This window comes from Urocampus carinirostris, chromosome 2 (assembly GCF_059441175.1).
Source record: "Urocampus carinirostris isolate Australia breed hairy pipefish chromosome 2, RoL_Ucar_1.0, whole genome shotgun sequence".
NCBI lineage: Eukaryota > Metazoa > Chordata > Actinopteri > Syngnathiformes > Syngnathidae > Urocampus > Urocampus carinirostris.
Window position 1 is genome coordinate 7,897,401 of NC_142350.1, and position 27,429 is coordinate 7,924,829.

A 27,429-nucleotide genomic window follows, 5' to 3' on the forward strand; every position below is an offset into this window, starting at 1 on the left:
ATCCCACCCTCCCAAGCAGCATTCTTCCAGTCCTCTGTGTGGGTCCTCTCCCTTCTGTGTGGGTCCTCTCCCTTCTGGGTTCCACAACCCAGGCCGTTGCTGCCCCCTTCTGTGTGGGTCCTCTCCCTTCTGGGTTCCACAACCCAGGCCGTTGCTGCCGGGACTCCCCCCCTCCAGGTGGGTGCAGACGAGTCTTCTTTATGGCTGCGTCCTAGGCCCGCCGCTCGCAGATTGTATGGTATCTGCAGCCATTTGGAGCACAGCCACGGGGGGGATCTGCCTGCACCTCCATACCAGCAGGTTTCTGGAGGTCCAGATGGCGTCCTTGATGGCGGCGAGAGTGAGCCAGTCCCTGACAAAGTCGTTCTGAGACCTCCTCGACCGACTCACCCCGTAAAGCACGTACTGTGCATCAGGGACCTCCCGTGCTGGCAAGTCCGGGAACTTTCCTAGTTGTTCGGCCATTGTCCACAAGACCTCGGCAGCGCTGCACTCACAAAAAAGGTGCCTCACCGACTCCTGGGCGCCACAGCCAGGTCGAGGGCACGTCGAAGTCGCTGACATTCCTCGGTGGTGCATTACGGCTCTGACTGGGAGAACTTCATGAGCCACCATCCATGACAAGTCTCGTAGTCTGTTTGGGAGGGCAGGATGATTCACGTTGCTCCAAACCGTTGTAGGTTCGCCAAAGGCAAGCCCCCGCACAGGGCTTACTGTTGCTCGCTCTTGCACAATAGCAATAAGGGCCCTGTGGTTTTGTAAAGTGTGACATTCTTGTGTTTCCAAATCAAACTTCTTCAAAAAATCCCGAATAAAGAGATGTGTTGGTGGCAAGTTAAATGAAACTGGAATCAAACGATTGTTTGGTACAAGCTTTAGCTTCCGCAAATATGAGCCCATCCAAAAACGGGTCATTGCTTGACTTTTCGGGTTGTTGGGTGGGCCCACAGCGTTTTGGAAGTGGAGAGAGACATAGATTGGGGTTTTTAAGGGTTATTGTTCTATCTTCGTTATTCATTATCCATTATCCGTTATCGGTCAGTTCATAATACGCTACAAAGCCTAGGAGCCGGTACACTTACTCTCAGCCAAAAGGCCAAGCTAAGGTCCTAGCCCTAAAGCCTTGCTGCGATCATTGCGAATGCACCGTTCCCGGAGGTACTGCAATACCGGGCCGATGCGTGGAGTGGACAGAGCAAGCTCTTATTCCATCTCCAGGTGGGGGTTTTTGGGGTTTTTAAGGGTTATTATTCTATCTTCGTTATTCATTATCCATTATCCGTTATCGGTCAGTTCATAATACGCTACAAAGCCTAGGAGCCGGGACACTTACTCTCGGCCAAAAGGCCAAGCTAAGGTCCTAGCCCTATAGCCTTGCTGCGATCATTGCGAATGCACCGTTCCCGGAGGTACTGCAATACCGGGCCGATGCGTGGAGTGGACAGAGCAAGCTTTTATTCCATCTCCGAAATGCAAAAATCAAAGGCCAAGTTAAGGTCCTAACCTGACCGTCAAATGCCAACACTTTAAGAAATTCAACGCAACCAATGAATTTCATAGTTACGGGACGGCTTTTTCTAATTATTCCATCTCCAGATTTTTTTGGGTTTGAACAAATTTATTGACACTAAAAACAGAAAACAATCATGACAATCTCAACAGCAATTAAGCACATTCACAATATTATATTCCAATATTACGTTTTTAACAGCAAACACAAAGTGAGGTTTGAACAAACCTTCTCGAAAATCAAACATATTCACAATTTCATTATATAACATCTTTGTTAGTGTCAATAGATCCGTCCAGACCAAAGTCGATTGTCCTCGGTCTGAACAAATCCACTGACTCCAACAGCAGCAAAACACAGCCATCAAGCATATTCACAATTTTTTTATATTTGACAATATGACGTGACGATATGACGTTTTAACATTTTTTCCTGACATTTTCAACATCAATTAAACAATTTCAGAGTTATTTTCTTTTAACAGTAGTTAACCAGCGTGTCAAAGGCAATACTATTGTGCAAGGGCATAGCTCTGCCATCCCACCCTCCCAAGCAGCATTCTTCCAGTCCTCTGTGTGGGTCCTTTCCCTTCTGCGTGGGTCCTCTCCCTTCTGGGTTCCACAACCCAGGCCGTTGGCCGAAAGCGCAGCGCTGTACTTTTTTTTAATTCCCTCAATGAAAACACCTATTTTATTTATTTATTTTTTACCTGAGCTCTTATTTGTCATGGTGATCTTCTCCAAGGTCTTCTTCAAGGTCCGAGACCGGCCTCGACGATTGGTCGTGTCGTTGCTAAGCGGCGAGACTGACATCTTGGATTAAAAGTGAGTTTGTCTCGCAGCCAGGTGGTGGAAGGCGCATCTCCCATGAAGCATTGCTGCAAAGGCTTCTGCATCGACGTGCTGAAGAGGTTGGCGAAGATCGTGGGCTTCACCTATGAACTTTATCTGGTGACCAACGGACGGCACGGGAAAAACATCGACGGCGAGTGGAATGGGATGGTGGGCGAGGTGAGTGGGCGGGGCTTGCGAGGCATTGCCTGTTTCTCCGCCTGATTTCCTGCTTTTATCAGGTGGTCTCCAACCGGGCCGACATGGCGATCGGGTCCCTCACCATTAACGAGGAGCGCTCGGAGGTAGTGGAATTTTCTGTGCCCTTTGTGGAGACGGGCATCAGTGTGATGGTTTCCCGTAGCAACGGCACCGTGTCGCCGTCTGCTTTCCTTGGTAAGTAATTCTCCAATTGGGTTGCAAGAAACAAATTGGGAACCAAGAGGGATGCTTGTGATTTTAACAGTATTGTGAAAAATTGAATCAATAGGAAAATAGAGAGCTTTTAACTATACTTCAAAAATATTACCGTTCAATTGGCAGATAATTTTATTCATTATGAGCATAGATTTTCTCAATTTTATTTATTTTTCTAGTAGGGTAGAAAATGTATTTGACGTCCTTGAAGGAATATTTTTTCACTCATTTTAATAACTATTTGACTAGAATAAAACAAAAAAATTTGGACAATACATTATTCAAAATACAAGAATGTTAATATATATTTTTTACAAAAACTAATGGGCGCCACCAGGCTGCACTTGCCCAAGACACACCACAGGAATTATAAACAAATGTAGAAATGATAATAATATCTATATAATAATCAAAATATTCAAAATAAGTGTGTTTAGGCAGATTTGCAGGACTAAATATGGATACAAATGAAAATATACATTAATGTAGAAAATACAAAATATATTAATACAAGTGTTATAAGTAAAAATAGTTAAAATAAAAACATGAATATCTTAAAATTTGAAAAGTGTAAAAAAATAATTGTAAAACACTCCGGGAGGTCTTCAGTGTCTTCAAAAGCGCTATATAAATGCAAACCATTTACCCTTTACAAAAATGAGACAAATGGAATACAAATGGAGTTAAGAACAATGAAAAAATAATAAAACAATTATAATAAGAAAAATGTGAAAAATGACTGTAATATAAATTAGGCATATTAGACAATTTTTCCAATTATTCTACCATTTTTATAAAAAGATTTTATTGTACTAATATGAAACCAAAAATTCTTGGTTGCTTTAAATAAGTTAATAGTTAGTAGTAAAGGGCCTGCAATCAGTTTTTACAAAAATAAACCCTAAATACAAACAATAATAACAATTATTCTTATTATCATATAAAAATAAAGAACAGCTTTGTTTAAAACTGTTTTTATAAATGTTTTGTTTTACAAAAAAATTAACTAAACATAAATGTACGATATATATAGATATAATTGTATGTATGTATGTATGTATATATATATATATATATATATATATATATATATATATATATATATATATATATATATATATATATATATATATATATACATGAATGTGTATATTCAAACAGTGGGTAGGCAGGTGAATATCGTTTAACGCCCAATTCTAACCCAGCCCGTGCTGCGTTCAAGTGCGTCCATCAGCGTGGTTTTCACCTTCAGCCATCGGTAACACGTCCTCCTTCTCGGTGCCGCAGTGCACCCCGAAGAATGCAGATGACGTTCAGTGTCGCCTGGCGGCAGATACGCCGAGAAGCGATCCTGCCACCCGACCTGTTTTCTTTTTTAATTTGCTGCGGTGATTCCACCTGCGCAGAGACACTTTGATTCGCTGGTCGCACGGGAAAACGAGACGCTAGCCCGGTCGTATGCCAAATGCCAGCGTTTCCGCAGGGCCATTCGGCCGACGCGCTTCCAGGCATTTCGTTAACGAGTCAAATGTTATTATACCGCCGCCTCCGTTAGTAAGCTCGTTAAGCCGGTCGGCCCTTTGTGGCGTCTTAATCTTCGCATTGACTTGATTTTTACGGCCGCGCCGTTTCTTAATTAAGAGAATTACAGGCGGGCCGCTGGAGACGTAACTTTTGCTTTCAATTGACTCGTTTGTGTTTTTTTGACACAGGTTAAGCTTTTCAGGTAACTCAGATAGAGATAGTGTGACACGAGGAGCACAGGTAGCTTGATGAGTAACAGCAGTGTCATAGGAGGCTCAATCCTATTTCTACCCCTTCCCCTTCAAAAGCTGTCCCATTTATTTGAAAGAGTAAGTGACACAATCTTCCTTTTACGAAGATTCATCAGGTTCCCATTTCTAAGAAAATGGCCGCAGCGTATTTAAAAGTAGAACAAAGGGAACCTATTCCTTCCCTTTCCTTTTACAAGGAGACAAAGACTGTCCCATTTCTCTGAGCAAGGGACAGGTCAAACTCGTTAAATGAGCACTTACCTGGCGACCCGGGTAAAGTGAAGTGGGGTAACACGGCTCGCGTAACCCAGGATGATCGTGGATCGTCTTAGGTAAATCAGTTAGAGATAGTATGACACAAGTAGCACAGCTAGCTTGACAAGTGACACCAGTGTAATGGATTGACCACTTTCGGGCTCAATCCCATTCCTACCTCTTCCCCTTCACGAGGAAACAAAGACTGTTCTGTTTTTCCCGGAAGAGTAAAGGACACAATATTCTTTTGGTCATGTTCTCAATTCTTACAAAAATCCTACAGCTGGCTTATTTGTCGCGACAGGTGAAACTTGTTGAATGGGCACTTATGTGGGCAACCTAGGTAAGGTGGGGTGGCACGCTTGTCTTGTGGCCTAACAAGGGTGGTGTAAGGGAGTACCCAGGTAATCTCGGGTGCCTCAGGGGGATCCGGTTCAGGTAACTCAGATAGAGATAGTGTGACTCAAGTAGCACAGCTGTCCAGTTTTGGCCTCAATCCCATTTCTACCCCAGCACCTGTCCCCTTTACAAAGGGACGAAGACTGTCCCATTTCTACGGAAGAATAAGGCACTCAAGCTTCATTCCTAATTACGAGAATAACCCATGAATGAGCACTTATCTGGGTGACCTTGGTAAATTGTGGTGGCATTTTTGTCTTGTGAAAAAAAAGTCGCACCCAGGTGACCTGGCAGGACCCAGGTGAAGCTTTTTTAGCTAACTCAGATAGCGATAATGTTACACAGCTAGCTTGAAGAGTAGCACTGACCATTTTTTGGCCGCAATCCCGTTTCTCTTTCTTCGCCTCCATTTTTACCCTTACTGTTCAGGGGTATATGAAGACTTTTCCATTCTCCTGGAAGGGTAAGGGACAGACAATTCAAGTTTCCAATTCGTAGAAAAATGATACACTTGCTCTCACCACGGAAATAAAAAGAGGGAAAACGAACCTTCCAAAGAGGCAGTCAAAGAAGGTTAACACAAACCTTTGGTTGTACCTTAGCAAGGATGGACCATAATGCCATGGTGTGGTGTATGCTGGGTTCATGGCACCAGACTCAAGAGCCTTCGAGAGAGTCATCCCAAAAAATAATCAACTGCTATCTGCCAATGTTCCCTCTAAGCTGCGTGTGTGCGCAATTGCGCACTGCCCAGAGCTTTTCCGCTCACAAGAAAATCTAGTCAGCTCACAAAAACCAGGACTCGAACTTGCTAATTAAGAAGCGAATTAAGTCAAAGTTACAGTGCATGAAGGTAAAAATACACGTGTTCCCCTGACGCTGTGTTCTAAATGCGGTATTTTGACGTCAATGTCGAAGTAGAACGAAGTTGAGAAAAGAGTTTTTCAAGAACCGGGTTCTTCGGCTCGGCTCACTAAAAAGAACCGGCTCTTTCGGGTCCCAAACGGCTCTTCAGGTTGTTTTTGCTTCTTTAATCCCTACACAACCAAATATTATGTAAATTGTGCAAAGAATGACTTAAAGGAAGGGGGGAAAATGGACCAAAAAAGAAAAAAATACCTAAATGAAAAAATAGTGAAAAGCTGAAAAACAAAAAGAGAGAAAAAGAGAAAAAAAGCGCAGGAAAAAATCAGAAAAAAGCCAGAAGAAAAGAAAATAAACAAAAATGTAATAGAGAACAAAAGTAACAGCTAGGAAAAAATGAACACGATATTTTTTTAAAGGAATTAAAATAGAAAAAAACAGGGAAAAATAAGAAAAAGTTTGTGTTGCATTCAAATAATTTCCAATTATACCAAGTCAATCTTGTTGCCAACATTGTACTTCCACTAAAAAATGTGATTAAATTCAGTTCTGTATCGCGCAATCGACTAAGTAAGCCCCCAAAAATGTTAGTATAATGCGACAAAATATACCAGGAAAAAGAAGAAATTGAAATCTTGTGATAGAATTGTAAAAACAAATGACGTTTGTAAGCCGAACAACTTTTGCAATAGTACATGAGTCAATTCATTCAAAAGTGAAAAATAGTTTTGCATTGCCGGAAACTCAACAAAATGTAACTTGATGTCAGGTTTTGGACATGTTTGATAATGATTTAGTTGCCACACTTGGGAATGCTGTTGCTCACTGTTGTTTCAAGCGTTGCTCACCGACTTTGCGTGAACGCCAGACCCCTGGAAGATTAGAGGGAACATTGCTCTCTGCCCAATCTGGAGGACATTGCAGGCTCGTGCAAAAACATCTGACCTCTCCCCCTCCTAAGCTCCAGCAAACTTGTGAGATAGCATTTAGGGTTTGGGTCTTTTTTTCACCAAAATTCCAGGGCTAAACAATATTTCAGAATCTCTGCAATTCCACTGATCAGTCTAGTCTTCTTGTCTGCCTCCAGGGTGACAATAAATATGGACGACTCCAGGGGGAAAGTATCTTGAAAGCTGAGACAGATGTCCTGCATTGTCTTAGGGGACGACACACAAAGAGGGAGAAGTGATAAAATATATAAACCCTGAAAAATTTTGACCAATTTTTTTATGAGTGACATTCGTGCATTGGCTGCAGCATCATTTTTAACGAGACTTTGTCCCGGAGCAAATATATTTTGGCTTTTATATCCTGGCTGACCAAGTCGGTTAAGCCTCTAATTTTTTTCCAATACAGATATTACCCTTTTTATGAAGACCTTACCAAAGGAGAATCCAACTCCTTAAAAAAATAAAAACCTCGGCCAACAAGCACCTTGACATCCCGTTCGATAACGAGCATCCCTTTTAATAAATAACGATGTTATGATGATGCAAGCATAGAAAAACATCACTTTGCGATGGTGTAAACATTACTTCACCCTTCGCCGCTAATGAGTCGTTTTACGAGGACGATTCGTAATAAAAAAAAGAATAACACGACATCTGAAATCAAGCGAGTAAATATTTACAAGTCGTCTCCAGGATGGCAAACGTCTCCTTCAGCGCTTCTTATTCATACGTCAATCAAGTGCATCTGAGGAGCTTTTTACGGGTTCAGCGCCTGCTGAGTATCTCGCGCTTGCTCACGAACGCAGCAGGTGACAACACATACACATAGTCGAGATGAAGAGCATTGGTGAAGGTAGCACCAAGACCGTGTCGCATTTAGAAAGTCATGTCTGATCCAATTAGGATGCTTGTTTGACAATTTTCTCCATCAACAAACAAACAAAAGGAAAAGAAAAAAAAAGGAAAATTTCAGAAAAAAGCCAGAAAAAAAAGAAAAGAAAGAAAAAATAAAGGAAAAAAGTAAATAGACAACAAAAAGAAAAAAGTAACAGCTAGGAAAAAATAAACACAATGAGATTTTTTTTTAAAGGAATTTTAAAAAAGGGAGAAAAAAACAGTGAAATTAAGAATAGCATTCAAATAATTTCCAATTATATCAAGGCAATCAAACATTGTACTTTCACTAAAAATGTGATTAAATACAGTTCTGTATTGTGCAACCAACTAAATAAGCTCCCAAAAATGTTAGTATTATGCGACAAAAGATACCAGGAAAAAAAAGAAATTGAAATCTTGTGAAAGAATTGTTGTAAAAACAAATGACGTTTGTAGACCGAACAACCTTTGCAATAGCACATTTATCAATTCATTCAAAAGTGAAAAATAGTTTTGCATTGCCGAAAACAAAATGTAACTTGATGTCAAGTTTTGGACATGTTTGATATTGATTTAGTTGCCATCATGGGATTGCTGTTGCTCACTGTTGTTTCAAGCGTTGCTCACCGACTTTGTGTGAACGCTCAGACCCGTGGAAGATTAGAGGGAACATTGCCAGGGAGGCTATATCAAGATGCTCTGCCTGGACATTATCCAGGAGATCCTGGTGGAGAAGACTCTCCCACCTAACGCCGTCCTACTCTGACTGCTACTGGATTATGGAGTTTTTCTCAAACTGGTCAGAGCCTGTGAATCTAATGCATGACGTTGACATACGTTGGTGTTTCAGAGCCCTACAGCCCGGCCGTGTGGGTGATGATGTTTGTCATGTGCCTGTCTGTGGTGGCCGTCACCGTCTTCATCTTCGAGTTCTTCAGCCCTGTCGGCTACAACCGCAGCCTACAGAGCGCAAAAAGTAAGGCCCAAGATCGCATTCTCGAACGCGTGTGGAGGATTAACTCCAGGTTCTCTAATGAGATCAATTTCCCAAGCGGCTCACGGCTTTACACATGATCATCATTGTGATCGATAATGCCTTGACTTGTTTTGCTTCAGAGTCCGGCGGCTCCAAGTTCACGATCGGCAAGTCGGTTTGGCTCCTGTGGGCTCTGGTCTTCAACAACTCTGTGCCTGTGGAGAACCCCAGAGGAACCACCAGCAAGATCATGGTTGGTTTATTTTCATTTTTATACCTAAACATAAAACTCAGAAACTTTAAACCGTCAGCTTAGTGCGAAGGCGTGTATGAGCATCGGCGTTGACGAGTGTCAGCAGGAACCGGCAGTGAGTGAGCCGTCTCATTTGGTTGAGAGCTTTCCACCAATCAGTTGAAGAGCTCATCAGTAGCTCACTTGACCGAAAGCGGGTCAATTTTTTGATTGTGGCTTGACGCAAATCACTTGAAGTCGGAAAATTTTGCTGCTCGCAAATTGCTGTAAAATCTATGATTTTGCCTATACTGCGTATAACTTTCAGGTGTTCTTATGGTGCTACCTGGAGATCCCTGCTATGAATAGTCTTCGATAATGGTGGCTAAAACCTTCAAGGCGCTATCGATAACATTCTTTTAAAAGTAACTAAACCTCACAAGTTCCTTACATGGAAACAAACTTTCACATCTTCCACTTCCGTTTTGCTCTGTCACGTCCACAGACAAAAAAAGAATTACAAATTACCGTATTTTCCGCACTATAAGGCGCACCGGGTTGTAGGGCGCACCCCGAAAAAATAGTTTTTGGTCCTATATTTGACATACATAAGGCGCACCGGATTATAAGGCGCTACAATGGGAACTTCGACAAAACAGTCAGATAGTTCAGTCCAACTTATTACCCCCTTAACATTCCCAAAGCTTGCAAAGAAGCAAATACGTGTCCTAGACATGTGCGGATGCGGTGTCCGCGCGATGTCACTGAAATGCGTCGTTCCAAATATCATTCGGAAGGTTAAAGTCTTGGGATTTAAGAAATGCCAACCATTCCTTAGTTTCTATTTTCTTTTTCGCTCGCAACTTTACTGTGCATATGACAATAAACACTTGGAATTGAGAATTAATTTAAAAATAGACACTCCATTCCATCCATTATCTGCACCGCTTATCACAGAAACATGGAGTTCAGTCTGAAACAAGATACTGGGAAAATATATAGCCGGAGTAGCTCACCGAAGTTGTTGTGTTCAATAATAATGTGCAACCATGGTCCTCTTATATCCGTGAGTGTAGTAAATCCAGGAGAGTAAAATATTTACAAATACAGTACAGAATAGTAAAATACTGTTTCCTCCCCGCCGTAGTTCGACCTAACATGCTATTCACATTCATCTTTTTCGGCCAATTGCAAGCTTTGTTTTGCCCCTTAGCCTATACAAGCCTGTAAATGATAAAAAGGATCCGCCCCCTTTACCTCCGAATAACTTAAGCCAATAGTGATCGATTCAACTGATGATTGACACATCTTTTTCGGCCAATTGCAGGCTTTGTTTTGCCCCTTAGCTTATGCGAGCCTGTAAATGATAAAAAGGATCCGCCCCCTTTACCCCCGAATAACTTTAGCCAATAGTGATCGATTCAAATGATGATTGACACATTGGTTAGCCAATGAAACGCCGGTATATAAATCCCAGCATACACCGCGGACTACTCGTGTTCGGGGGAAAATCTAGTCGGCGGCTGCTTGGATTAGTTGCAAGACTTTGCGACTTAATATTGATCCATAAATAAGGCGCACTGTATTATAAGGCGCATGGTCAGCTTTTGAAAAAAAATAAAGGCTTTTAGGTGCGCCTTATTGTGCGGAAAATACGGTACGTGAAAATTGGTCCTTGGCACTGAGTGAGTTGAGTGAGCCCCGATTAAATGGATCTTTGATATCTGGATTTGTTTATAGCATCAAACTTGCTAGCCCTTTAACTACTCTTGACTGATATACCGTATTTTCACGACCATAGGGCGCACTGTGTGAAATGGCGCAGTTTCAGTAGCTGGTTCTATTCTGTATTTAACACATACACAAAGCTTACTTCACAGGAGCGCACGGGAGCCCTCTGCTTGCGGCCGTGTTACATCAACAGAAACAAGCACACAAGTGTGCATATTTCAAAAGCAAAAAGAGTCTTGTTGTGGTTTACTTAAGTATTGATTACAAAGTAAAACACACGCATAAAAAAACAATTCTAAAAAAAAAAAGTTTGTGCAAAACAGTCCATAACATAACTATCAAAATCCTCATTCTCTCTTTTTCTAAATCTCATTGAATAGTTCCCTTTCTTCACTTTCAAAGTCACGTTCCGAAAGCTCAAACAACAGTCCTGCCCAAGCGTCGACAATCCATTCTTTTCATTATATAATCCGCTGTAAAGTTCTGTCCTACCGTATCCTGGTTCAGGTAGACAAATGATACCGTTTCATGAAACGAAAGCACCAAGACAATAAAACTACCGGTAACTTTGAAATTGTTAGATATGCCACAGCATAAGCATCTATGAGTGGTACTTCCACAAACAGTGGACGAATTGCGTGTGATGTCACGTGTCCTCCTGTGGAAACTTGCGGCGAACACGGGAAAAGGCATACAAGTCAAAGGAGCTCGCATATATGTTGCATTTAGTTGGAAATGTGAAGGATCCTAAGATTTGATTAATATTTGGGGGGGACAACTTTTCTCAGCCTCTGATAGCCCAGTAGCTTTCAAATTGCTAGATACTCTACGGCGGTAGCATCCATGAGCACTTCCGCTAACAATGCATTGCGTGTGACGTCACGTACACTCCTCCGCGCAAGCGGGGTATGATGGCAATCAAGCAAGAGACGCTTTAATGTTACAGGGGATGCGTGGAAGTTGCATTTACTGTAGTGTGTGAGCAATCTCACAAAAACATGGGATAGCATCCAAAATGTTGTAAGTCGTTACGCGGCTAAGGCTTGGACCTGTGACCCCCCATTTTCAAGGGCAGGTGCTCAACCCTAAGACCACTGAGTTGATCTTTTTCCACCGCTCTGCATGAGACACAAGGCGCACTGAACGATTGGGTGCGCCACACAATTTGAAGAAAATCTGAGACTTATGTGTGCCTTATGGCCGTGAAACTAAGGAACATGTTTTGTCCCCGGGTACCCTTTCCAGGTTCTGGTGTGGGCCTTTTTTGCTGTCATCTTCTTAGCGTCCTACACTGCCAACCTGGCCGCCTTCATGATCCAGGAAGAGTACATCGACACGGTGTCAGGGCTCTCTGACAAAAAGGTATGGTGGTTTTTACTGTACAGTGGAACCTCGGTTCTCGACCATAATCCGTTCCAGAACCCTGTTCGAGAACCGATTTGTTCAATCACCGAAATCATTTTTCCCATTAAAAATAATGTAAATCGTTTTAATCCGTTCCAACACCCTGAATGTTTACCTGAATGTTCAACGTAATCATAGAGCTAACCCAGGCTAATCGTACGTTCGCGTTATCGTAATCTTCCGTACGAAAGATTACGCTAACATGAACGTGTAAAAATAAAAAAATCAGGTCATTTACAAGTCATTTAGCACCCGGGTCTCTACAACAAGTGGCTAGCGCTTCATTGGAAAGGGGGCTTCGTTCCAACACCCTGAATTTTGGGCTCAGTTCCAACACCCTGAATGTTTACCTGAATGTTCAACGTAATCATAGAGCTAACCCAGGCTAATCGTACGTTCGCGTTATCGTAATCTTCCGTACGAAAGATTACGCTAACACGAACGTGTAAAAAAAAAAAGACAAAGAAAAGAATTATGAATAGGATTTCTTACCTTTGTGGTGGTCAGCAGAAGGCGCATGCTGTATTCCCTAGCAAGATCGTAAACTCGCACACCTCTTTCATATTTAGCTATTATGTTGTTCTTAAAGGCAATAGTTGTACGAACAACTTTTCTTTTTTCACCTGTCCTCCTTGCACCGACCTTCTTCGGAGGCATAGTTGGGGGCTAAAACACTCCGTTCACCGATATTAAAAGCGAAAGCAAAAAGAGGCGCACGTGATAACAGTTGGTCACGAGGGGTGGGGGCGATCTACACCCGTACGCCGCTCAGCATCGCACCCTAGCATACGTACTCACTCATTACCGGTGTCCGAACTCCGAATTTTTGACCGAACAGCGGAGCAAGAATTTCTCGAAATTTTTGGTCAAACTCAGATTTGTTCGAACTGAGAGGCGTTCGAAAACCGAGGTTCCACTGTATTTGATTGTATTGTATTTTGTAAAGTTCCGTATAAACTGAACCCCCGAGATATAGTGACCCCGCCTAACGGTATTTCCACTTTACGGTGTGGGATCAGATTTTATGTGTGCTCTTTTACAGGCATTTTCTCCCACATACATCGACAGCAAACTATTTTGGATGCCCAAAAACCTATAGCATTAAAACTTTGTTATGTCTAATAGATCCTTATCCGCCATTGGTTTTGTATTATGAAAATGCAGATACGCTATTGGCTGAACTACCTCTCGCAATGCTTTTCTCTTCATTCAGTTCTTAAAAATGATACAATACTTTACATTTGGTACTGTATTCTTTAGCCATTGGTCTCAAGGCTTGCAGTGAAGAGGGAGAAGCAAAAACTTGATATTCATGGAAATGAAGCTTGCAATGTCTAGAAAAACAAAGAATGCATACAAATAGCGACGCTGTCTGGATTAAAATACTGTATATTGTGTACTGCATTTAGGTGCTCCAGGTCCCAAGGCTTGCAGTCATGCTAAAGTGGGAAGCGAAAACATGATAACCATGAATACGAACCTTGCGATTGTCAAAAACATACAAAGATGGAAAACGGATAGCTACCCTCACCGTTGCACGGCTGTATAATGGAATGACGATGGGATCTATTAGGAAAATTAAGGAGGCAAGTAAACCAAAGGGTTTCAGTTTTAATTTGCAGTTTCCTCCCCTCTCTGCATCCACCTGCTGCTCCATTCGACCAGCTCACATCACACCTAAGGTCAATCAAAATGATTTTTTCTTTACATGTATATTGTTATGTTATCTTGCACACATAAATTACACTTACATAGTACTTACTATATACAATTTAGTTATTTTAATGGTTTTAATCTCGGGTGCCTTGGGTTGGAACGCATTAGATCTTGCCAAAGGTTTCCTTCCCCAGCAACACAGCAACTTTGCTTTGAGATCCCCATCTCAGAACATGTCGTATCATGAGGGTGTATTGTACTTCTTTTGTTTTTTTTGCCCCCATATTGGTGTTTCTCAAGTACTGTGTCATAAGACTCTGTCTGTTGTACAACAGGGATTTTTGTACTTTCAAAGATTTTTAATCTCAGGAATAATATGAAATATTTTCCATTTTTGTCCATAGTTCCAGCAGCCCACCGAGCAATACCCTCCCCTGCGCTTCGGCACGGTTCCCAACGGCAGCACGGAAGAGAACATCCGCTCCAACTACCCCAACATGCACCAGTACATGATCCGAAACAACCAGAAAGGTGTGGAGGAGGCCATAGACAACCTGAAAACGGGGTGAGTGACAAAAGACGGGAGGACAAAAAGACAAAAGACACCGGCAGCTGCAGACACTTGAGGTTGGGGGAGGGATGGCGGCTATAAGAGCCACTCAAATCCTTAGTCTTTTTCACTGGCTTCTTCCAGCGTCTTCGAAATTTGCTGGAAATTTTGTCTTATTATTGACAATTTGCAAAGCGTGTCAACTTCAAAAGGCGTCTTATAAATGTTTGACTCTACAGTTTGTCACAAAATTAAAGGACATTTAACTTTGAGGTAAGATACCTGGAAATTTACCGTGAACTCCCCCCCAAACCTTTTGACAGATTACCATAATTGCAGGCTTCAAACTTATAAATAAACAAAACTCAAAATATGTTATAAAAATATTTGAGACAGGAAAAAAATATTCAACATTTTATATTGTGTTAACAAATAAAAAATTGAAATTTTAGGCGTTGTATAAATATTGCCCCCCTTGAGTTAATACTTTGTACAACCTCCTATTGCTAATCCCAGATTTGTGTATACCAAGCTTTTCAAAGCTTGATATGTCTTTCAAAAATAACCACTTATTTTATTACTATGTTTTTACCAGGTTGTAATAATCATAGGTGCAGTCAGGTGCTAATACATCATGCTGGTAATAGTTTTTTTTTTTGTAGTGTAATTTTTTATATGCATTTATCCGTGCATTTATGCCAGATTGCAAGTCTTGTTTTTCTCATGTTACTTTTTTTAACAAAGCTTTTTTAGGAAAAATAAGAACTCAATTTATCAAAACTGAGTGAAAGATAGAAGATGGAATATTTTACATTTCAGTAAAATAAATAGGAAAAATAGGGAAAAAATTTATTTAAAATTTGCAAAATTATCGTCATGAATTTAACTGTATGTATAAATTTTAATGATTTTTTTAAGTTAATGAAATGATAAACTAATTTAATTTAATCAATAATCTATTATTTAATATTTTTTTCCTCACAGTTGTTTGTTTTTTTCTTTTCTATGTGTAGCTTTTGTTCATTTAAAAATATATATTGTAAATATAATTTGGAGCTCATCCAAGAGATCAGATAACTGATTTCCTTGGCTGCCTGCTGTAGCTCATTTCCTTTATCCTACAATTAGTAAACACAATTGCCAATTTTCAACCAATCAGGCGAGTCTGTGGCTCGGGAAGTCTCGACAAAGCCAGTTAATTCGCCGCCATCGTCTTGCTACTTTCCCGTCCTTTGCTGCCACTTCGACAGCCTTTGGACAGCAAACAGGAAGGATGCTGAATGGCGAGCAGATGTAGCTCTTCGACACGTCCGCACACAACCCTCGCCAGATTATTCGCTTTGATCCGTTTGTCAATTCGGGAATTCTCCCTCGACTTGCCGGCCGGCCGGCAGCCAGACGGGAGAGATGCGCTTCCCGGGAAGACCAAATGGGAACGTGCCAGTTACGCTTTGGGAAGGAATCAGGAAGCGAGCTACTGCAATGCGTCACGCTGTTCCTTTGACTTTAGTTTGTGTTTTGGTTTCAAGTTTTTGTGTGTTTTTCTAGAAAACTCGACGCTTTCATCTACGATGCAGCCGTGCTCAACTACATGGCAAGGAAGGACGAGGGCTGCAAGGTGACTGGCCACTTAACTAATTCAGTGCCATACCGTATAAACTAGTTTTTGGTATTTGTATATTGTATTCTTTTGGCTTTATTATTGTACTGTTCTCAGCTCAGGGATGCTGCTGGAAATGTGAATTTCCCTTAGGGGATGAATAAAGTATCTATCTATCTATCTATCTATCTATCATTGTCCTTGAGTGCCAAAACGAAAAAGAAACGTGTGTTTTTTTTCGTCCACACATTGAGGAACCCCCCACTTCCTAGTGTTTTTTCCTGTATCCAGCTATTTAGTGTTTAGGCAGCTCATATGTTGTCTGACCGGAAACAAGCAGGGGACCCAAATGCGTATCATTTCACACAATGCTTCATTAAGTCAGGGCGAGCGGAAAAAGACAGCGGTCTGGTCCTCGCTGGGCAGGAGAAGCGGGAAGCCCTCACAAACTAAGCGTGGTCGGAGATCGGAAGAAGTCGGGTAGACGGGACGAGCCAGGGATCGGGGACCGATACAGGAAACAGAATGAGGCAGGATACTGATAGCCAGGACAGGAGAGCAGAGCTTGGATCGGGGATTGATACAGGAAACAGAATCGGGCAGGACACAGGTAGCCGGGACAGGGGAGCGGAGCTTGGATCAGGGATCGATACAAGACACAGGATCAGGCAGGATACGGGTAGCCGGGACAGGATAACGAGCTTGGATCGAGTATTGATACAGGAAACAAGTGGGGATCGAAACGGGAGCCAGTGTCAAAAGTTCCTTGCTTGCATGATTGCGCTGAAGTTCGCTGACGGACTTACCAGGAGTGAACGAGAATGACGTGCTTAAATAGGAGGAGGACTAATTGGGGAACGAGATGCAGCTGGGGCTGCACGAGTGAGCACAGATGAGGGCAATTGGCAAATCATGAAAATGTGACAAGTAGGAGTAGTGAAAAGGTGTGGGGAGAAAGGCTAACATATGGATACGTACAGACAGTTAACGCTTCCACTGAGCTTTTTTTCTTCCTTAAAAGGATGACGAAGGGACTTGTAAGGTCAGAGAGGGATGATGTTTTATGAACGTCCGCAGGAAGGTGATCGTTTGGCCACCAAAATTGTCTTATCATGTCACGGGAAACATCGGCCGCTAAAAAGGTCTTGCAAGGTTCAACATCGTTCATGCATGAGTTCAGTGTTCTTGCAAAAAAATGCTACTTTACAAGCAAAGTGCCCTTGTGTTTATGGAAAGCATTGTTTAGATGTTGGAGGTATTAAAAATGAAAAAAACACCAGAGTGAAACTTCTGCTCGAAATGCATCTTTTCACAAAAAGACGTTTTCTTGGAAATTAACAACTTTCAACTGTTGGTTGCAGAAACAATGGTATGTGCTAGAAACATCGGATCTGAGATGAACATATATGAGGGTCTAATCTTTCCTCTTATATGTCTTACGCTTCCATAACTACCGAACAAAGTCTCTGTAGGCCTTTAAAACTGAGGCAAAATCTCGAATAATCAGCTGGCGCCGTCTCTTTTTGTTTAAGAGAAACATCTGGAATTGAACGAGTTAACTACTTAGTAACTGGTTGTTGGACTAGTTAACCACATTACAAACTGACTGAATCAGAATGGTTTATTATTTGGCAGATGGATTATCTGCGTTTTACCCATCTGAGTCAAATTATTGAACCCCTACAAACCGATTGAGTGTGTAATCTCTCTGTACTTGAGTTAACCGATTGACTACCTACCTTGCCAAAAACCCACCCAATACCAAACAAATAAAATAATACATGACTTAGTGTTACATTCCGACTTACTTACCTACTCACCCACCCACCTAACCATCTAAATGAACCCAACAACCCAAAACCACCCAAATCCAGCCACCTTACCTACACACCAACCTACCTTCCTAAACACACCCATCCAAAAGTACCCACATACCGACCGAACTAACCATCCAAACCCAAACACACACACCGAATCCACCCATGCAAAACCACCGACCTACTTACTCACCTATTCATCCAAAAATAAACTCCAAGCCTACCTATCCAGACACAAAAAACACCCAATTACCTACCTACCAACCTACCCAACTAACCATCAAAAAATAGATCACCTAAAACAAGTTACCTACCTACCTACCTACCTACCTACCTACCTACCTACCTACCTACCTACCTACCTACCTGTTTACCTACTTAAAACAACTCACCTGCATACCAATCCTACCTACCTAACTTAAACAACCTACCTACCTACCTACAGACACACTCAAAATTACTGACTGACCTAACTAACCCTCAACCTACCTACCTACCTGCCAATCCTCCAAACCTAACCCAAACACATTCACTCTAAGCAACCTACCTACCTGCCTCAACCACCCACCTAGTGACCTACTTGCCTGCCCAAAACCACCCAACTACCCACCTGCCATCTAATCCGACCTAACCTGAACACACCCACCTAAAACGACCTACCTATCTACCAACACACCCATCACTATTTATATACCTAACTACCTATCCCCTACCGACCTAAGCCAAACAAACCCACAAAAAAACTGAACCTACCAACCCGAACCACCCACCTACCTACCTACTTACTGACGTAATCTAAATACACCCAGCCAAAACCATCTACCTATCCACAAACCCACCCAAAACAACTCATGCCCCTACTCACCTGCTTACCTACCCACCCACTTAACCCAAACACACACACACATAATCACCCACCTACCTACTATTGACTCACCCAAAACCACAAACATACAAACCCACTGACCTACCTATTTTCTTACCAACTCAAAAAAACCCACCTGCCTACCACTCCGACTTAACCCAAACACACCCTTCTAAAACAAATCACCCACCTACCAAAACACCCAAAACTACCGACCGACCTACCAATCCCACATAACGAGAAATCTGAACCACACCTGCCTACGTACCGAAAAATAATCCCAACAAACTCAGCCAAACCCACCTACCTACCTACCCAAAAACACTCATCTACCTACCCACTGACCTACCTAACTGCCTATCGTGTCCACCCACCCAAAACCACCCAACACCCTACTCACTTACCTACCGAGCCACCTAACCAAACACACCCAGCCAAAATCTGCTGCCTCCCTACCTACTCACCCAACAATGACAAAACTTCTACCCACCAAAAACCACGTACTTCCTACTCCCCGAACTACTTACATACTAGCCGATCCCACCTATCTAGCAATCCTAAATGACTACAAATCCTACCTACGTACTACTTCATCTTTATCCAGTTGTCTCTATCTCTATAGTTTTATCATGAAACTTGCAATACCCATTTGGGGCACAAAAGCAAGACGGTTCTCACACTTTTGCCGATTATTTCCTGCCAGGTGATGACAATCGGCTCCGGCAAGGTTTTTGCCACCACCGGCTACGGAATCGCCCTGCACAAAAACTCCCGATGGAAACGACCGTTGGACCTTGCACTGCTGCAGCTGGTGGGAGACGGTACGGAACCACTTGCACATCCTATAAATTAATGAACCCAGGCTGAATTTATACTCTCATGGATAACTGCATTGCGTGAGCTACTGTAGGAAGGGTGGATTGAGTTTGATGATTTTTTAATTTTTTTTATCGCAGTGGAGCCTTGTAGTCAGCATGGCCGCATGCCGAGCCTCCAGATGGCGCTCATTAACCCCGAGGTCGATTCATGTCAGAACCGGACTCGTGTTCATGTTCATTAACGTTTGTTTTTTGTAGATGAAATTGACATGTTGGAACGTCTTTGGCTGTCGGGAATTTGCCACAACGACAAAATTGAGGTACGACAGCGACGTCGAATGCATGTCATGCAAAAAAAAGAGGCACTGCCCTTGTCTTTTTGTTTTCTTTTACTGTATTTGAATTATATTTTTGAATATATTAACAGGAAATATATTCTCAAATTCTACTTTTTGAAAAATTAATTAAAACGTTGTTTCAAAAATTCCACAGAATAAGCCACATTTTCTGCAGCCTGCAATATTTTTTTGGGTCGTATTTAATAATTTTCCAATTACTAGATTTTTTTCCCCAATAAATAAGAATTAGTATTTATTTTATCATTTTGATTTTGTTTATTATTTATATTAATCATTTTTAAACAAAAGAAAAAGCCTTGAAAAATAAAGTAACAGAAAAAAAATCTGAATTCGCATTTTTGAAATAAAATAACAGGTAAAAACCTTAAATTCTCCTTTTTTTTTTACATAAAATGAGTATTAAGAAATCCTTAAAACATTACCTGCAATTTGCCATATCAAAATCTTCTGCTCATATTTCAATTGTCCTATTTTCTAGATGTTTCCCCCCTAAAATAAGATATATATACATATATATATATATATATATATATATATATATATATATATATATATATATATATATACAGGACTGTCTCAGAAAATTAGAATATTGTGATAAAGTTCTTTATTTTCTGTAATGCAATTAAAAAAACAAAAATGTCATACATTCTGGATTCATTACACATCAACTGAACTATTTCAAGCCTTTTATTATTTGAATATTGCTGAATTTGGCTTACAGCTTAAGAAAACTCAAAAATCCTATCTCAAAATATTAGAATATCATGAAAAAGTATACAAGTAGGCTATTCAACTAATCACCTGAATCATCTCATTAACTCGAAACACCTTGCGAGGGTTTCCTGAGCCTTAAAAACACTCAGCTTGGTTCAGTAAACTAAATCACAAGTATGGGGAAGACTGCTGATCTGACTGCTGTCCAGAGGACCATCATTGATACCCTCCATCAGGAGGGTAAGACACAAAAAGAAATTTCTCAAAGAGCAGGCTGTTCACAGAGTGCAGTTTCAAAGCATATCCACAAAAAGTCTGTTGGAAGGGAAAAATGTGGCCGGAAACGCTGCACAACCAAGAGAGATGACCGCAGCCTTAACAAAATTGTGAAGAAGAGCCGCTTCCAGAATTTGGGGGAGCTTCAAAGACAGTGGGCTGAAGCTGGAGTCCAGGTATCAAAAGCCACAGTTCACAGACGTGTCCGGGAAATGGGCTACAATAGCCGTATTCCCATGGTCAAGCCACTTCTGAACTCAAGACAACGGAAGAAGCGTCTGACTTGGGCTATGGTGAAGAAGCACTGGACAGTTGCAGAGTGGTCCAAAGTCCTCTTTTCAGACGAAAGCAAGTTTTGCATTTCGTTTGGAAGTCAAGGCGCCAGAGTCTGGAGAAAGGCTGGAGAGGAGCAAAATCCAAGTTGATTGAAATCCAGTGTGAAGTTCCCACAGTCAGCAATGGTTTGGGGAGCCATGTCAGCTGCTGGTGTTGGTCCACTGTGTTTCATCAAGTCCAGAGTAAATGCAACTGTGTACCAAGAGATCTTAGAGCACTACATGCTTCCATCTGCTGAAAAGCTCTATGGAGATGAGGATTTCATTTTCCAGCATGATCTGGCACCTGCCCACAGTGCCAAAACCACCAGTAACTGGTGCACTGACCATGGCATCACAGTCCTTGATTGGCCTGCTAATTCCCCTGACCTGAACCCCATCGAGAATTTGTGGGGTATAGTTAAGAAGAAGATGAAAGACACCAGACCTACAAATGCAAATGAGCTGAAGGCCGCTATCGAAGCATCCTGGGCATCAATAACACCTCAGCAATGCCACAGGCTGATTGCCTCCATGCCACGCCGGATTGATGCAGTAATCCGTGCAAAAGGATTCCCAACCAAGTACTGAGTGCATCAATGGACATTTTCAAATGTTTGATTTAGTTTTGCTGTTATAAAATTATTTTTTTTCCTTGTCTGAGGAAGTATTCTAATATTTTGAGAAAGGATTTTTGAGTTTTTTTCAGCTGTAAGCCAAAATCAGCAATATTCAAATAATAAAAGGCTTGAAATAGTTCAGTTGATGTGTAATGAATCCAGAATGTATGACATTTTTGTTTTTTTAATTGCATTACAGAAAATAAAGAACTTTATCACAATATTCTAATTTTCTGAGACAGTCCTGTATATATATATATATATATATATATATATATATATATATATATATATATATATATATATATATATATATATATATATATATATATATATATATATATATATATATATATATATGTGTTATTTATTTTGTTATTTATATTTGGTTTATTATTTATATGTATTATTTATTGAGAATTATTTTTTCATTATTTTATTAAAAGCACATATTAAAGTACAATAAAATGAGGACCATTACTATTTTTACTGTATTATTAATCCTAGTTTTTAAAGGGAAAAAAACAAAAAAATACTTTTTAGAAGATTTTGCTAATATTTAATATTTGTCAGATAATTAGAATATTTCTTCCCTAAAAAAAGACAGATAAGATGTAAAAAACAGTTAAATCATCCGACAACAGCTGTTTTTATTTAAATAAAATTATATAATATACAATTCATTTTTTTTAAATAATAGAACAAATTAAGATATGATAAAATAATAAAGCTTATTACAAAAAATTACTAACCCTAACCCCCTAACACTAACCCCTAATCCCCTACACAATAACTTTAACCCCCTAACCCTAGTCCTAACTCCTAACACTAGCCCTAACTTTAGTCGCAATCGTAACCCTTGTGGCTAAGGTTATAATCTAAGCCTTAATCTTATCTAACCTCAATGCCATAAACTTTAACCCTAAACTTTATGTTAAAATATTATTTAAGGAAAAGAGAACATAATAGATCATTCTTAAAAATATGAGAAATCATATGCCCATTTGCAAAACATTTTGTAATTATTGTTTACTAAAATACTGGTAAAAAAATACTTAAATGGAAGAAAATACCTAGATTACAACAAAAATACAATTAACTTGTTCACTGAAATATAAAAATGTAAAAAAGGATGAAAATACATGCTAAACGTTATATTTTGCTCATTTTATTGTACTAGAAAGAATATTGAAAATAAAAGAAAAAATAAAACACTTTAGTGGTCTTCAAAAGATGGATCTAGCCATTCGAGAAACTCTAGAAGCTCCGGATGACCAGGGATACGTGTATTTTCGTCATTGTGTTGGCAGGTGATGAGCAGCAAGCTGGATATCGACAACATGGCTGGTGTCTTCTACATGCTGCTGGTAGCAATGGGCCTTAGCCTGCTGGTCTTCGCCTGGGAGCATCTGGTCTACTGGAAACTGCGCCACTGCATCAAGCGATCCGGTGGCATGGACTTCCTCCTGGCACTCAGCAGGGTATTGAGTTTTTTAAGATTTTAAACTAGTCTCCATGATGGTATTGTATTTTGGGGAATTCAAATCACACATTTGTTCTACCTTGGACAAAAAATTAGGTGCACCATGCATTCTTGCTGATTTTTTATTTATCCATTTCACAGACAGCCACAAGAGGGCAAGGGTAGACTTAGATGGACAGTGGGCTGCTTTACATACCCTGAATTATAATCATGTTTGTTTTCCTCCATTCCTGTGTCTCATGTGTTCACGAGATGTGGTACAAGTCCAGCCAAAAACATAAACCCTTACTATATATGGATGAATACAACTGTGACATCCACTATAAAAGGGGATAAACCAGTGGCGTTTCCACCACAGAGGCTGAAAAAAACGGAAATGTCTCAGAGAAATCACCCAACGCACATGAGTATCTCTGTACTACAGTGCTTTGGGTCATAGAAATGTCCCAGAGGAAGGTATGTGCGCACAAACAATCAATTTACTCTATTGTTGATACAAGCACGAGAATCAGAAAATGACACATTAAATCAATGTTGCAGTCAGAATACTGGCAATCTGACCAAGACTTCACTCTTAAAACACTTGAGTCAAAATCAGGACCAACCCAATAATTGGGTTGATTTGACACATTTTTCGTCGTGGTTTTACACAAAACGACCTAATTTGGGTTAGTCTTAACAAAATGACCCAGACTATTTGCATTTTGAAAAACAGTTGACCTGAAAATTGACCAACCCAACAGTTGGGCTGGGCGGTTTTACACTAAACAAACTAATAGTTTCGATTTGTCTAGAAAGGTAAGGTAAGGAGTTTTTGTCTAAAACAACACCCCTCAAAACGTGTTCATAATGTACTAAACATTGTGAGTCTTTGTGCTTAGAACAGCCCAAAATATTGGGTTGTTTTGTGGAAAAAGATTCAGAAAAATTGGTCAATTTTTGACCCAAACTGGGGTTATTTTTAACTCAACTGTATTAATAGTGCTTAATTGGATTTCTGTGCATGGTTTTGTGGCTTTACATAATTGGAGTACAGGCAGTATTTCCTATCCATTCGAATTATGTCCTCCATGTAAATGTACCCAAAATCTTGTGGGCTGAGGTATAATCTACATTATAAATAAAAATAGATAAATACAGTATTTATGTATTAAATCTCCCAAGTTACAAAAAACAGATAAACCCTAAGGGGTGTGGAAAACAAAGAACAGCCACATGATTGGCCCACAGGGAAAATGATGCAAACAGTTCGAAAGCGCTCAATAATAGTTAAAATAAACCAACCCTGTCGTGAGCAATCGTCTTTGCATGTGATAATATTAAAAATAACCAATTTCTGGAATTGTAAGCATTCTTCTTTGCAGGTGTTCATCAAGTAAAAATATACAGTAACTACACAGGCATTATAAGCATTCTTCATTTCAGACAAAATAAAGACCTTGACCACATCTGAGAGTAGGTAATTAGCTGTATTTGATGTTGTTATTGAACTTGGCTGGTCTCCGGGCGACGTTAAACTGCCGACGCCGTTTGCTTCTGCAGTGAAGATGGTTGCCAAAACAGGAAGCAGGATGTCCTCCTCCTCCTCATCCTGCTGTCTGTCCTCAAGCCAGCTTTGCTTTCAGGACATTAATCACGTCCATCTGCCGTAAAGTAGCTTGAACTTTAAACAGACGCTCCCCTCCGACGCCCGCGCTGATTTATGAACCGGTTTGATGCCTGAAGGGGTTCCAGCTCATGTAAATACGTTTGTTCCTCATTAATCCAAACTAGTCGAGTGAGCTTTGTGGCTCACTGTTGCGCTCTCTGCTGGTGAAGGTGACACGCATTTGAGTTTTGCTTTTCATTGGTCGGACTGACTCACAGGAACTACTAGTCTTAAATCCTGCAAAATCGTTATTTTCAAAACTAAAATGTCCTTCTCCTTGCAGTCCAAGTTTTTTTAGCAATTTAAAACAGTACAGTATCCCCAGGGGTATGAAATAATGCATTCTAATGTGTTCTAGAGCCCCACTAACTTTGATAAAAACATGAAAATAACAAAGTCATATATTGTAAGTACTAAAGTATAATTACGTGCATATGAATTAATGAAATTATAAATTACTATGCACGTAAACGAAAAATAAAATTGTGTTCACCTTAGGTGTGAGGTGACTTGAGCTGGTTGAGTGAAGTAGCAGGTGGATGCAGAGGTTGGCTGAGACCAGCGTTCCCTCTAAGCTGCGCGCGTGGGCAATTGCGCACTGCTCGCACATTCTCAACGCACAAGAAAATCTAGCCAGCGTACAAAATTAAGGGCTCAAAATTACTAATTAAGAAACAACTTAAGTTACAGTGCATGAAGGTAAAAATACATTGGTTCCCCTGACGTTGTGTCCTAAACGGGTATTTTGAAGTCGAGTCGAAGTAGAACAAAGTTGAGTAAAGTTTGTCGAGAACCCGGCTTCTTCGGCTCGGCACACTAAAAGGAACCGGCTCTTTCGGGTCCTAAACGGCTCTTCAGGTTGTTTTTGCTTCTTTAATCCCAACATGACCAAATATTATGTAAATTTATGCACAAAATGACTTAAAGGAAGGGGGGAATAGAACAAAAAAAGAAAAAATACCAAAATAAAAGAGTAGTGAAAAGCTGAGAAAAAAAGAAACAAAAGGAAGAGAAAAAAAGAAGGAAAAATTTTGAAAAAAGCCAGAAAAAAAGAAAAGAAAGAAATGTGGGAAAAAAGTAAATAGAGAACAAAAAGAAAAAAGTAACAGCTCGGAAAAAATAAACACAATGAGATTTTTTTTACAGGAATTTAAAAAAAAAGTAGAAAAAAAACACGGAAAAAAGAAGAAAAGGTATGTGTTGAATTCCAATTATATCAAGTGAATCTTGTCGCCAACATTGTACTTCCACTAAAAAATGTGATTAAGTACAGTTCTGTATCTTACAACCGACTAAATAAGCCCCCAAAATTGTTAATATTATGCGACAAAATATATCAGGAAATAAAAAAAAATGGATATCTTGGGAAAGAATTGTAAGCCCAAATGACGTTTGTAGGCCGTACAACCTTTGCAATAGTACATGAGTTCAATTCATTCAAAAGAGAAAAATAATTTTGCATTGCCAGAAACTCAGCTAAATGTTACTTGATGTCAAGTTTTGGACATGTTTGATAATTAATTATCTTGCCACACGGCGGATTATGGTTGCTCACTGTTGTTTCAAGCGTTGCTCACCGACTATGTGGTAATGCTCAGACCCGTGGAAAATTAGAGGGAACGTTGGCTGAGACAGCGGATTAACATTAAAAAATGGTTTCAAACCCTCTGCTTGCTTTAATCAACAATTTAAAAGTCCGAATTGTTGATTAGTTTCGTCCAGGCAATTTAGCAAAGGAAAGTCAATTGTCTTCTTTGTGTTTCTTAATCATAGCAAGCTTCCTTTCCGTGGTTATCGTGTTTTTGCTTGTCTTTAGCATCACTGCAAATCCATTTCGAATAAGTACCGTACAAAAATTAAAGTATTGTAACAGAAAGCCTCTCCAAAGCACATGAGATTCTGAAAATCATTTTGGGAGGTAGTTCGGCCAATAGCATATCTGCATTTTCATGATGCCCTGATGGCGACCAATAGCAAACTTCTATTCCATAAGCGTAATATCGTTGATGTCATATAGTGTGAAAAAGAAGTTAAAAGGGTCTGTTAAAACAGCTTATCCAACACCACAAAATAAAAACGTCACAAGTCGAGAACGCCGTTTCCCAAGAGTCTGCTGTATCGACTTTCAGTGGGTGTGTTTGCATGATACAGTCACATGCATAAAAGTGTTTTTCAGACTCGGCACAGCCTCCCAAAGCAAATAGAAATGAAAATATCACTCCAAACCCTGTTAGCTATTGCGTTATCTTTCAAGACGTATAGCACGCTTGCTTTACGTCTCCTCTGCGGTTCGCCAGAAGCCAATCCGGGACTCGCACTCGTTTCAATTTCACAGAGCGTTGAGCGGCGGGCTCGGGGGACTCCGATAGCGCCGCCGCTGTCATCGGGAAGGACACTATTATTAAATCCGTCGGCAGATTGCCACGCCAGATTCACGCGGCCGAGAATACTTTGGTTTTGGGGGAAGACAATGTTGACTTTCACAAA

General features: G+C 40.4%; 1 protein-coding gene and 2 pseudogenes across 2 annotated transcripts in view; 1 reads left to right on the plus strand and 2 right to left on the minus strand.

Moving 5' to 3' along the window:
* The window catches only part of grin2da (glutamate receptor, ionotropic, N-methyl D-aspartate 2D, a), a 100,338-nt gene that overhangs the window by 64,373 nt on the left and 8,536 nt on the right, over positions 1-27,429 (plus strand). For both annotated transcript variants that reach the window (XM_088328680.1, XM_088328681.1), the window contains 10 exons: positions 2,352-2,520; positions 2,583-2,736; positions 8,727-8,852; positions 8,993-9,105; positions 12,061-12,177; positions 14,280-14,440; positions 15,974-16,043; positions 19,411-19,528; positions 19,784-19,845; positions 23,122-23,292. In XM_088328680.1, the coding sequence (XP_088184806.1) occupies positions 2,352-2,520; positions 2,583-2,736; positions 8,727-8,852; positions 8,993-9,105; positions 12,061-12,177; positions 14,280-14,440; positions 15,974-16,043; positions 19,411-19,528; positions 19,784-19,845; positions 23,122-23,292 (1,261 nt within the window). The remainder of the gene's footprint in view (positions 1-2,351; positions 2,521-2,582; positions 2,737-8,726; positions 8,853-8,992; positions 9,106-12,060; positions 12,178-14,279; positions 14,441-15,973; positions 16,044-19,410; positions 19,529-19,783; positions 19,846-23,121; positions 23,293-27,429) is intronic.
* Positions 1,137-1,359, minus strand: LOC148370886 (U2 spliceosomal RNA; annotated as a pseudogene).
* On the minus strand, positions 1,395-1,484 carry LOC148370887 (U2 spliceosomal RNA; annotated as a pseudogene).